General features: G+C 33.9%; 1 protein-coding gene across 22 annotated transcripts in view; it reads right to left on the bottom strand.

Moving 5' to 3' along the window:
- Nucleotides 1-13,850, bottom strand: part of LRRIQ1 (leucine rich repeats and IQ motif containing 1) — a 214,957-nt gene that overhangs the window by 94,167 nt on the left and 106,940 nt on the right. For all 22 annotated transcript variants that reach the window (XR_012005746.1, XR_012005745.1, XR_012005747.1 and 19 more), the window contains one exon: nt 12,165-12,248. Coding sequence is in view for 18 of the 22 variants with exons in the window: in XM_072772945.1 (XP_072629046.1) it covers nt 12,165-12,248 (84 nt within the window). In the remaining 4 variants the exon portion in view is untranslated. The remainder of the gene's footprint in view (nt 1-12,164; nt 12,249-13,850) is intronic.

The raw sequence follows: 13,850 nt of genomic DNA, 5'->3' as shown, positions 1-13,850 counted from the left end.
CTCTCTCTCTCTCTTAAGCAATTTTACCATCATGTGCTGCAGTGTGGTTTTCCTTGTATGTACATATGTTCTGTGGTTTATGGAGTTTCTTAAATCCATAACTTGAAGTTTTTCATCACTTTCAGTAAATTCTCAACCATTAACTTTTCAGATATTACTCCTACACCCTTCTCTCTCGCCACTTCTTGGATTATAATTATGTATGTGTGAGACATTTTGCTGTATCTCGCATGTCTCTTTTCTGTATTTTCCATTCTCTTTTATTTCATGCTTCAATTTAGATATTTTTTTCAGATCTTTTCTCCTGTCTAGTAGTGCTTTCCTCAGTTTTGATTAATCTGTAGTTAAATCTATCCATTGAGTTCTTAATTTCAGTTGTTGTGCTTTTAAGTTATAGATTTTCCTTTTGGATATTTTTAGGTTTAGTATCTATTAAAATTCTCAATTTCTGTTATATCCTTAAAGTTATTGTGTATATTTCTTTAAAAATATCCATTATCTGAAATCTCATTGCCTCTATTTTTGTCTATTTTTTCTCATGGTATTCAATGATGTTTCATCTCCTTCTATGCCATTTTTTAATTGTGTGCCAAATGCTGCCTAGGAAAAAAATGTAGAGATAATATGAAGCTTGAGTTGATGTTATCTATTCTTGGAGATGGTTTATGTTTGTTTCTGGCAAGAGGCTAGTAGAAAGTCATTTTATAATTCACCTACACTGGTGACATTATCAAAAGCTTTGCTCGTCTACTCAGTCTTTGTATTTCCTTCTTGATTTATAATTCTCTACTTCCTTGTTAATTCCCCAATGACTTCAATTAGATCCTTTAAAAATAATTTTTCTAAGTTTTAAAGATGTTCTCTGAGGAGAATTGGTTTGAAGTACAAAGACTCCTATTACCAGAAGTGGAAGTCCTCTTGTATTTTTTAATGGAAAATGTAAAATCTACATGTAAATGTAGAAATGTAAATAATATAAAGTAAAGAAAATGTAAAGCCTACATATCATGGTTCATTTCAAGAACTCTAAGAGTTCTGAAATCCCTTCCCATTTTTTTCCCTTCCCATTTTTATTATTTATTTTTTAAATCTATTTTTATTATTTATTTTTTCTTTAAAAAATATTTTTATTGGAGTTCGATTTTCCAACATATAGTATAACTCCCAGTGCTCATCCTGTCAACTGCCCCCTCAGTGCCCATCACCCAGTCACCCCATACCCTCACCCACCTCCCCTTCCACTACCCCTTGTTTGTTTCCCAGAGTTAGAAGTCTCTCATGTTTTGTCACCCTCTCTAATTTTTCCCACTCATTTTCTCTCCTATCTCCTATGATCCCTTTCACTATTTTTTATATTCCCCCATATGAGTGAAATCATATAATGATTGTCCTTCTACAATTGACTTACTTCACTCAGCGTAATACCCTCCAAGCAGCTCCATCCATGTCAAAGCAAATGGTGTGTATTTGTCATTTCTAATGGCTGAGAAATATTCCATTGTGTGTGTGTGTGTATCTTCCTTATCCATTTATCTTTCTATGGACACTGAGTCTCCTTCCACAGTTTGGCTATTGTGGACATTGCTGCTATAAGCATTGGGGTGCAGATGTCTTGGCTTTTCACTGCATCTGTATCTTTGGGGTAAACTCAACACAGTACTAGAAGCCTTAGCCTCGGCAACCAGACAACAAAAAGAAATAAAAGGCATTCAAACTGGCAAAGAAGTCAAACTCTCCCTCTTTGCAGATGAGATGATACTGTACATAGAAAACCCAAAAGACTCCACCCCAAGATTGCTAGAACTCATACAGCAATTCAGCAGTGCGGCAGGATACAAAATCAATGCCCAGAAATCAGTGGCATTACTATACACTAAAAATGAGACTGAAGAAAGAGAAATTAAAGAATCAATCCCACTTACAATTGCACCCAAAAGCATAAGATACCTAGGAATAAACCTAACTAAAGAGGTAAAGGATCTATACCTTGAAACTACAGAACACTTCTGAAAGAAATTGAGGAAGACACAAAGAGATGGAAAAATATTCCATGCTCATGGATTGAAAGAATTAATATTGTGAAAATGTCTATGCTACCCGGGGCAATGTACACATTCAATGCAATCCCTATCAAAATACCATGGACTTTCTTCACAGAGTTGGAACAAATAATCTTAAGATTTGTGTGGAATCCAAAAGACCCCAAATAGCCAGGGGAATATTGAAAAAGAAAACCAAATCCAGGGGCCTCACAATGCTGGATTTCAAGTTGTACTACAAACCCATTTTTAGTTTTTTAAGGATTTTATTTATCTTAGATAGAGAGTGAGCCTGTGAATGCATGCACGCAGGATGGGAGGGGGGCATGGAGGACAAGCAGATTCCCTGCTGAGCATGAGTAGGACCTGGGGCTCCATCTTATCACCCTGCGATCATGATCTGAGCAGAAATCAAGAGTTTGAGGCTTAACTGACTAAGCCACCCAGGTAACTTTCCCATTTTTTAAATCATATATGCACCATATATACATGTATACACACATGACACGTATTAAAACCATAGTATTAAAGAACTTTCATTAAGTTGTTAGGAGTTAATATTACAGATGAAATTTCTGCAATTTTTGCATGCAAATGGCCAAAATGACCTGTGATTTGAGTATGACCAGATTTTTTCTTTTTTCTTTTTTTTTTAAAGTGTATATATATATAAATATGTAAATCATATATACAGAAGATGTATACACACACACTATAGAATACCGAATGTTCTCTTTTGGTTGAATTTGGGGGGAAAGCAGAAAAATAAAACTATTTACATAAAGAAGTTTGGATAAAAAAGAGTTTAAGCAGCTCCTCTCTGACCTGGGATTACCATTTCCTGAATCCACCTTATCCACAGATAATTAAAAAAAATAGTTTGCTTCATTCTTTACTGGATAGGATTCCTAATCAGATTTTTTTTCTGTAGAAAATTAAAATGATTCTGAACCTTATATTTAAAAATAGCAAGATAGGGATCCCTGGGTGGCTCAGCGGTTTGGCGCCTGCCTTTGGCCCAGGGCGCGATCCCGGAGACCCGGGATCGAGTCCCACATCGGGCTCCTGGTGCATGGAGCCTGCTTCTCCCTCTGCCTGTGTCTCTGCCTCTCTCTCTTTCTGTGACTATCATAAATAAATAAATATTTTTAAAAAAATAGCAAGATAGCATCTAAAATATATTTAGAGAGTTTTAATTATAAGCATATCACATACACATATTTTCTTTCTTTTTTTTTAATTTTATTTATTTATGATAGTCATCATAGAGAGAGAGAGAGAGAGAGGCAGAGACACAGGCAGAGGGAGAAGCAGGCTCCATGCACCGGGAGCCCGACGTGGGATTCGATCCCGGGTCTCCAGGATCGCGCCCTGGGCTAAAGGCAGGCGCCAAACCGCTGCGCCACCCAGGGATCCCTTTCTTTCTTATTCAATATTTATCGAGTACTAAATATATACCTGGCTCTACTCTAAGTGCTAAAGATATAACTGAATAAGATCTGTCTGACAAGAACCATGTCAGACAGAACTTATGAAGTCCCTTCATGAAACTTACATTCTCTTAATGGAAAAATAACATATAAGATAACATATAGCAGTTTATTTTGTTTAAGATTTTATTTATTTATTTGAGAGAGAGAGGTGGAGAGGGAGAAACAGACCCCCCGTTGAGCAGAGAGCCTGACACAGGGCTCCATGCCAGGACCTTGAGATCAGGGCCTGAACCAAAGGCAGACGCTTAACCAACTGCCCCATAAGTAACAATTTAAATTAATAAATAGGACAATAGCATATAAATACCATGAATGGAGCAGGTGCTGTGTGATTGAGTAACCAAGTAGAGAGGAAAAGGCTACTTAGGCTGTGTTATAAGAGAAGGCTCTCTCATGGGACTAGAAACACAAACTAAACAATGAGAGAATATTTGTGCAAAGTGTGGAGGGCAGAGTTTCCAGGCAAAACAATGAAGTACAAAAGCCTCAAGGCAAAAACATTTCTTATCATATGAGGAACTGAGAAGGGATCTGACATTTACAGTCAGGTGGGCCATGATATGGAGGATAGCTTTTGTTCTAAGAGCAATGAGAGGTCATGGAAAGATTTTAGATATTTAGTTATATAAAAAGCTACCATATTAAATTTTTTAAAAGAGGTTAAAATATAGCTCTTGATCTTCCATTATCTCTAAGTTGGGCTTCCCACCTACTTTTTAATTTTATTTATTTTTGCTGTTGACTTTCTCCAAGTCCTTTTTTATTGGTCAATGAAAGAAAAAAAATGTTCATACAAAAACTAGAGAAGATTTTGCTAATTGGTCTTTAATTCTTTGTAAGTGCAGGCAGATCTTCACTTTTCTAATAAGAAAAAGTTTTGTTTCCTACCTCAAAATGTTGTTGTGAGGATTTCATTACTTGTTATAGATAAAATACATTGAACAATGCCTCATACAAGTGGCGGCAAGCAAGAGTAAAGAGACTATTATATTACATTTTATCATATGATGGATAAAATTTTATTCAAGGTGCTGTGGGAAGCACAGTGAGCAGTGTTCCAAACTAGAATCAAAAAAGTTTTCTTAAAAGATTAATGTCTGAAATGACAGGTATTAGCTAAGTGAAGAGATCTCCTGCAATGCATAGAATGGTGAATCTACTTCATCATAGGAAGCAGTATATTCAAAGACATTATATAAGCATCTTGAAGCTCCATCTGTATTTGAAACGATTTAAAGGTATTGTCTTTTGTGTTTTTATTCACCAAGAAAGTTTATGAAGCATCAATATGCATTAGGTATTATCGTAAGGGCCATTAATACTACGGAGATACATAGAGCTTAAAATTTAGCAGGAAAAGAGTAATTCAAAGTATAGTTGTTACAAACTGAGATACTGATGGACAGATCACATTTTATGAATATTCATACCCTTGTCTACTTTGACTAATATTGAGTTTTGTTCAGTAGAAATAAGATTGCAAATCAATGACTTTAGAGCATGACTTCAGGTATTTTTTGGCTGCTTGCATTTATTTTACCAGTCCTTAATATTTAATCGCATTGGTGCTATTAGCAATTCCTCTATGCAGCATTGGAAATACAAGACCTACTTTAACACAATCTACATCATGTGACTCTGTGCCCTAAGCTGGTATTAAAAGGAAGAAAGCTGGAGAAGAAAATGCTTGTAATCATACAATAAAGAATACCACAAAGGAAGATGGTTTGATTAGAAATGCTCTGTAGAAAAAAAATCATAAAAGTTAAACATCTTTTGAGTCTTCAATGCTCAAAAATTTAATACAAAAATATTTTAACATCTATGATGTAAAAGGACATATGGTATGTGTAAATCTTCAGTTTTATAAGAGGAGAAATAGAAAGCATGCTAGTGATGACAGCACCAGACTGAGAATTAAGAAAACCTGACATTAAAATCAAGTAAAATGTCCCAGGGAATGGAAGAACTAAGACAAAACTTGCCTCTCTGAGAAGGTTGTTGGGCCAAATCCAATTTTTTTTCCCCCTGGCTTGTCTAGCTTCCTTCCTTGGCTAAAGCCAAAAGTCTGAATTTGGCATTAGTTTAGAAGTAGCAAATCTTAAAATTTCAGCAGATTAGGGCAAGAAAGTCATTTAATTTATGCATAAATATGAAGAGTAAATGAAGCAAAAATATAGTGTCAGCTTTTGAACTGTGTGGAGATGTTCTCATCTATCTGAAAATTAAAATAGGTGATTGAAAGTGAGTTTACCCTTAGAGCTAATAGATTTGGTCCTTAGCAATGTAAGGTCATAATAATAATAATAATAATAATAATAATAATAATAATAATAATATTGAGGTAAGGTAGGAGCTAATTACAAGGCACAAATCAGATATTCATTGCTGTGTTGGTACCAAATTGTTTCTTAATTTATATCAGTGCAAGCTATGAGAAAGTAATAAAGAACAAAATTGATTATCAGTTTCCCAGAGTTTTACCTAACCTATTAATTAGTCTTTTTTTTTTTTCTTAAATATTTAGTTCTAAGTTGTACATACATTTTAGGGTTATCCAAGAACTGTCACTCTTCAATGTCTGCATTTTGTTTGATTTTTGCTAGCATTGTTTTGATGAAGAAATTATCTCCATTCCCTTTCAGCCACTTACTCTCTGTATGACCTCGGGCAGATCACTTATCAAACTCTCAAAATCAGTTTCCTCATGTTGACAGTTACAATACCTTCCTTCAGAGTTTTTGAGAAGATTGAGTCAGAGAATTTAAAACTCTTAGCACTGCACCCAGCAAGAAGTACAATAAATACTACCAACTGCAAACAAGGGAAAAAAAATAAAGCTATACTTTTAAAATGACTGCTGCCAATGATTACAAGTTTCGAGGGTTTAACTATGTATTCATACTGTGTGTTTCCAGCATTTCACAAGTAGGAACTCATGTAATCCCCAGCAACTAGGTACTATTAGTATCCAATTTTACATGTGAAAAATAATTCTAAGCAGGTCAGTTAAATAATGTCCCCAAGGCCACACAGCCAATAAATGGAATCAAGATTCAGTCTGGGTTAGACTAACTCAGGAATCTAGACTTAGATCCATTATGCTAGGCTTCTTTTCATACCAGTGATAGCTATAGAAGAGTAATGTCAGGGTTCTAAATTGAGCATTTCAACATAAAAAAGGAAACATGGTGGGAGATCTTTGAGGTAATAATCAGGAACGTGTTTCAAATTCTAACGCAAAATCAGATATTGAAAGCAAAGGAGGAATTATGGGTGATACAGGATAACCAAAACAGTTATCTAACATTAAATAAATTATGAATAACAAATCAAGTAAGCCAATGCTGAACCTGTAAAGTCCTCAGACTACTGATACCTAACACACAGCACAGCATATGTATGAGGTTATACTGGGAGCAGATGTGGTCAAAGGTTTCCCAGCCTTCATTAGGCTAAAGCTCAAAATCTGGCAGTTAGACATAAATTGTCAACATTTAGTGAACGTTGTAAAATAGAAAGATATTCACAGAACTAGAAGAAACAATCCTAAAATGTGTATGGCACCATAAAAAAAAAACGCAAAACAAAACAAAACAAAAAACAAAAACAAAAACCAAACAGCCAAAATAATCTTGTAAAGGAAACAAAGCTGGAGGCATCACAATTCTGGACTTGGAGTGATATTACAAAGCTGGTAGTCATCAAGACAGTATGGTACTGGCACAAAAACAGAACAGACACATGGATCAATGGAACAGAAAAGAAAACCCAGAAATGGACCACAACTATTCAGTCAATTAATCTTTGACAAAGCAGGAAAGAACAGCCAATGGGAAAAAGTCTCTTCAACAAACACGTTGGGAAAACTGGCCAGCAATACACAGAAGAATGAAACCGGACCACTTTTTTTTACACCATGCACAAAAATAAATTCACAATGGATGAAAGACCTAAATTCAAGACAGAAAATCATCAAAATCCTAAAGGAGAACATAGGCAGCAACCTCTTTAACATTGGCTGTAGCAACTTCTTACTAGACATGTGTCAGGAGGCAAGAGGAACAAAAGCAAAAATAAACTATTAGGACTTCATCAAAATAAAAAGCTTCTGCACAGTGAAGGAAACAATCAACAAAACTAAAAGGCAACCCCCTCCCACAAAAAAAAAAAAAAAAAAAAAAAAAAACAACCTAAAAGGCAACCTACAGAATGGGAGAAGATATTTGCAAATGACATATCAGATAAAGGGTTAGTATCCAAAATCTATACTGGGCACCTGGTGGCTCAATGGGTTAGGAGTCTGCCTTTAGCTCAGGTCCTGATCCCAAGGTCATAGGGTTGAGCTCTGTATGGTGTGATACATGGAGCCCCATGGTGTTGGGCTCCAGCTCATCAGGGAGGTCTGTTTCTCCCTCTCTGTCTGCCCCTCACCAAGGCTCATGCATATGCTCTTACTTTCAAATACAACCTTAAAAAAATCTATAAAAAACTTAACAACCTCAACACGTAAAAAACAAATAATCCAGTTAAGAAATGGGCAGAAGAAATGATTAGACATTTTTCCAAAAAAGACAACCAAATGGCCAACAGACACATGAAAAGATGGTCACTATCACTCATTATCAAGGAAATACAAATCAAAACCATGATGAGGGACACCTGGGTGGCTCAGCAGTTAAGCGTCTGCCTTCAGCCCAGGGCGTGATCCTGGAGACCCTGGATCGAGTCCCACACCAGGCTCCCTGCATGGAGCCTGCTTCTCCCTCTGCCTGTGTCTCTGCCTCTCTCTCTGTGTCTCTCATGAATAAATAAATAAAATCTTAAAAAAAAACGAAAAACAAAACAGCAATGAGATACCTCATCTCACATCTGCCAGATGTTGGTAAGGATGGGGAAAAAGGGGAATCCTCTTATACTGTTGGCAGGATTGCAAACTGGTACAGCTACTGTGGAAAACAGTACAGAGGTTCCTCAGAAAGTTAAAAATAGAACTACCCTAAGACCCAGCAATTATACTACTAGGTATTTATCCAAAGGATACAAAAATACCGATTCGAAGGGACACATGGACCCCAATCAATATCTTTAGCAGTTATTATCAACAATAGCCAAATTGTGAAAAGAGCCCAAAAGTCCATTGACTGATGAATGGATAAAGAAGATATCCATTCTAAGGTATTCATTCAAAGAGGATGTGGTATATATACAATGGCATATTACTCAGTCATCAGAAAAAAAAATGAATTCTTAGCATTTGCAACATTGTAGATGGAGCTAGAATGTAATACACTAAGCAAAACAAGTCAGTCAGAGAAAGACAAATAGCATATGATTTCACTCATATGTGGAATTTAAGAAGCAAAACAGATGAACATAGGGAAAGGGGGAAAAGTTAGGGAAGCAAACCATAAGAGACTCTTAACTATAGAGAACAAAACTGAGAGTTGCTGGTGGGGAGTGGGTGGGGGGGGGGTGGCCTAGATGAGTGATGGGTTTTAAGGAGGGCACTTGTGATGAGCACTGAGTGTTACATGTAAGTGATGAATCACTAAATTCTATTCCTGAAACCAATATTCCACTACTAACTAACTAGAGTTAAAAACCTGAAACAAAACAAAAGAAAGATATTTTGTAAAACATGGACTATTAAAAGGGAATAATTCTTTACCTTATATCATTTAATATAATTTGGTATTTCATTAAATATTCATTAAATTTAACAACATTTCTTTGCCTAATAGAGGATATGCACCATCCTCTTTGTCCTGCTAGTGACATTCAGAAAAAAGCAGCAATAGTAATAAAAGAATTTTAGTACAATTTATAAGAGAAATCTTGGAAACCCCCATAAATAATATTACAAAGTAAAGAAGAAAATATTTTAAATTCAACTTTAAAAAAATCAGACAATATTATTATAAAATAAGTGGAAATTAGAGAGAGAAATAGTCAAATCATATCATCTAATTCCAACAAAACCAAGGAAATGATACAACAGTGCTGGCATGCCATTGTGCTGAGATGCTGTTACATATAGAATCATTCAGCCTAAACCTACAATGAAGTTTAATTCTGGTCTCCCTCACTTTTGGTGGAGTAAGATGCCCAACTATTAATTTTATTTGGATTTTTTAGAGGAAGAGTTCTTCCAATATTCTACAATGAGATTGTATAACTGCAAAAATTTTTTAAAGATTTTATCTATTCATGAGAGACACAGAGAGAGGCAGAGCCATAGATAGAGGGAGAAGCAGGCTCCATGCAGGGAGCCTGAGGTGGGACTTGATCCCCAGACCCGGGATCACGCCCTAAGCTGAAGGCAGATGCTCAATGCGAGCCACCCAGGTGACCCTAACTGCAAATATATTGAAATTAATTGACATGTACTCTTAAATCTGGTATGTTTTATATAATTCATGTATCTCAAAGACCTGATTTTAAAATGTGCCCTCTACTGGGAAACTGGGGTGAGTCAGGCTACTAATGTGGAAGTCTACGGGTCTTCCTGGCCAGTTACAAAACAGTATGAGTCTAGGAGGCTTGTGAGGCCAGCAGCAGGTGAGGACACCACAGGATTCAACCTGGCCAACAAGCCAACAATGATCAAATTAACTTTGCCTCACTCTTTTCCTCTTAAAAAAAAAAAAAAAAAGAAGACAGGAATAAACATACTGGCTGAAGAAAAAACGTTTTTCAATGTACAACTGTTTTTGCCAAACCCATTTCTTCAAAACAAAAATAAAAACAAACCCACCAACCCTGAAAATACCTATCAGTCACTAGAGTATCTGGTACACACATAGTGACCATTAAGTGAAATGAATGAAATGTAAATGTACTTGAGGTTGCAGGGGAAAAAGGAAACTAAACCAAACACAATTCATATAGGGGAAAGTAAACAAAAACATATAACTTCATATCATGAAGCACAGAAATGTTTCATGTTCTACAGGCCACTCTATTTCTACTGCTAATTGAACTATTCCTAGTATATTTTATATTAGTACACAAATCCATAAATATACCATATAAGCATATATACTATTCTAGATGACAACATGTCTTCACATTTCACAGAACAAGAGATAATGCAGTAGAACATGCTCGGACAGATTTCTCCCTTCTAATGCTGAGATGCATGCTAATTTAAAGGGCAAAAATGCCCCCTTTATCTTTCTTACTAGGCAATGTCTTTGTAAAGTAACAATCCTTCTATTTAATAGGTAATATCTCTGGTATTGTTATTGATTTCAGCAGACTTCTGACTCTTACAGTGAATTGGTGAAATTAACATTGTAATAAGATAATTAAGTGATTAGAACCCAAGCTTTATTTTCTATTGAAAACATATTTTAATTGTATTAAAATACTACTTGATAAGACTTTTTTTTTTTAATACTGTTTTTTGACACCTTCAATGGCTACCAAATTTTTAAAATGTTTTTCTCTGGAAAATTTTTAATATTAAAAAAATTGACTGATAGAGTAAACCTCCATATACCATCATCTATTGATCCAACAATTTCAATACTTTGCTATGCTTGTTTTACCTATCTTCTTATGTATATATTTATTACTATATGCCTTAAAGAAAATTCTATACCCCATGTCTTCCATTGCTACATATTTAAAAGGCATCTCTAGAAAATTATAAAACTGACGTTAGTCAAATTTTTCTTTAGTTTGAGACATTACTAAGTAGAAATGTAAATCAAAGTATCTATTTGCAATCATACTAAAATAATGTTTAAAATTTAAGATTTTATTTAAAAGACAAAGTATTTAAAATTCTAAGTGGCCCACTTCCATTCAAATATATTTTTTCCTATTATAAATTATCATCCAAAAGTATAGACATAATTATGAACATTTAACTATTAAAGAAAAAGCAATGGCAAACTTATAAGTCATGTTTGTTTCTCTATTATATTTAAATATTTGTTTGATAATATAAGTCCATAATTCTTCCAAATGCTTAAATAAGAAATATAATCTGCCCTTTAAATGTATAAATCCTTTACCCCAAAATGAGTAGGGCAAGCTTCACATATAGTAAAATATTTAAAATTCCAGAGTTTAACTTATAATATGTAATGCAATTTGTGTATACTGGCAGTAAAGTAAATATGTTAGAATATCATTTCCATGTGGGTTCACTTCCATTGATATAGGCTAATATTATCTATCAGTCAGTGTAAAATTTAAGCAAAATTAGTTATATCAATGAAACAGCTTTATAAGACTTTTACATAAAAATATATGAAATTTAAAGTTATAGAAGCACTGATACAAATACTATACTACTGTGCCAATGATTCAACACACTATATTGGTATTTTAGCTCTAAGAACCACATTTCGACTTTTATTTAATTATATTTCATATATGATTTTTTTACATGTGTACTTTACGACTACTGAGGATTTTAAAATTTTATTTTAAATACAATTTTCCATCTTCATCTTTATTCCCTACTAATCCTTCTATTTATTTTTTAAACTTTTTATTTTAATTCATTAGTTAATATATAGTGTTATATTAGTTTCAGGTATACAATATAGTGATTCAACAATTCCATACTCCATTTTTATCTTTTTTGGCTTTCTATGTATCTGTGATTAAACCATACCTTCAAAGTAATCATCTCTTCTGGGCTGTGCCATCTTTGGTGATTTTGCAACAGAAGTTTCATTTTCATTATCTTTGAATAATGCTAGGCAAACAATGGGATATAGACAAAAAAGACAATAAGACAAAAGTTAAGCTCTGGCTCATTCCTTCTCTGAAGTGGCTATATTTTTTTACAATAGTATTTAAAAATACCACTCTATAAGGCACTGTGAAACTGGTAATGACATATTTTTGAAAGTTTCATAATATGAAATGGTAACAAATCATTTATATATCTTTGGTTATCTGATTAATACTTAATACATAATACAAAGCACAGAAATACTAATAATGTGAAAAAATTACATTAAAATTTTCTAGTTATGGTATCATCTCTTTATTTGAGGAATTGCCTTACTATTTATTATTTTAGCTCCTTTCTTATATTCTCAATATTTCTGCTGGAATAAAGTAAAATTTCCACAATAGCATGGTTAGGTAAAAGGCATTATTATAGGAAAAACCATAGGCCCTACTTTTCTCTCTTTTGCATATGAGGACTGGGATATAGGAGATGTAAGCAATACAACTGATAGGATGAGAGATAGAAAAAAGATCATTTTATTCATTGTACAGATAAATGAATGGTTTCTCTTTTATCTTCATGTATCAGATATCAAAAAAAATTATAAAAATTCTATATTCACTTTATAGCCAAGAGCATTGTAAATCTATTCATTTTACAAAATAAACAGGATGGTTGTAAACACAGAGCCCTATAATTTATTGGTAATGGGGGATTTGTGCAGTTGTAATTTTTGCTTGTTGAAGAACTGTAAGAGAAAAAATAACGATGTAAGTAAGAAGGGTAGAATAAAGAGTGGAAAATTACGCATTTAAAGTAGGTTAACATAAAGCCACAAGTAAAGGCAGGATACATTTTCTTAATATCTTACATCATCTTGTAAAAAGAGACTAAGAATCTTTGATTAATTGCTAATGCAATGTATAATTGAATATTCCAAATGGAAAAGTAGGATTTTAATAGTGTAACGCCCAAATTATATATTTTAATTAAATGCTAAGGTAGTATATTTTTTAGAATGTTAATTAGAAAAACAGAATAGTAGTTGCAGAATTATTTTTCAAGCATGTGGAAACTAAAGATTTCCATTAATCTAGCAATAATTTATTCTTTTAAGCATGATTTACATGGTTCACAGAGATGACATTTCTCAAGATTAAGGAGATATTAGTCAATATTTGGGCGTATCTCATAATTAGGTGTGACCTAAGGTATTAGGGAGTTGGGTACTTCTATATGAATTCAACATGAATTATCAATAAGAATAACAATTTTTTAAAAACCTTGTGTATATATATTTAATACAATATATATTATACATCATCTAAGCCATTTACAGAAAAATATACTGACACATCAAAAGGAGCATTAGTCAGGGAAGACAGGTTACCATGGGCTTCTTATTTTGTATGATACTTTATAGCAACTGATCTTTCTAAACATTCTCCTGCTCTTTTTGCTTTTCTATTTGATCTATGTATTTCCTGTGCAAAAACATTACAATTCGACAGACTTGAGTGAGACCCAAGCCCCAACTTTTACTAGTTGTATGACTCTGGAGAAATTGCTATTACTCTCTGCCCTTCCCCTGTCTGTCCAAGAGAAATAATATTGACTGTG

Source organism: Canis lupus, chromosome 13 (genome assembly GCF_048164855.1).
Source record: "Canis lupus baileyi chromosome 13, mCanLup2.hap1, whole genome shotgun sequence".
Classification (NCBI taxonomy): Eukaryota; Metazoa; Chordata; class Mammalia; order Carnivora; family Canidae; genus Canis; species Canis lupus.
The sequence above is the reverse complement of the archived record's forward strand: the minus strand, read 5'-3'. Positions and strand labels throughout refer to the sequence as shown.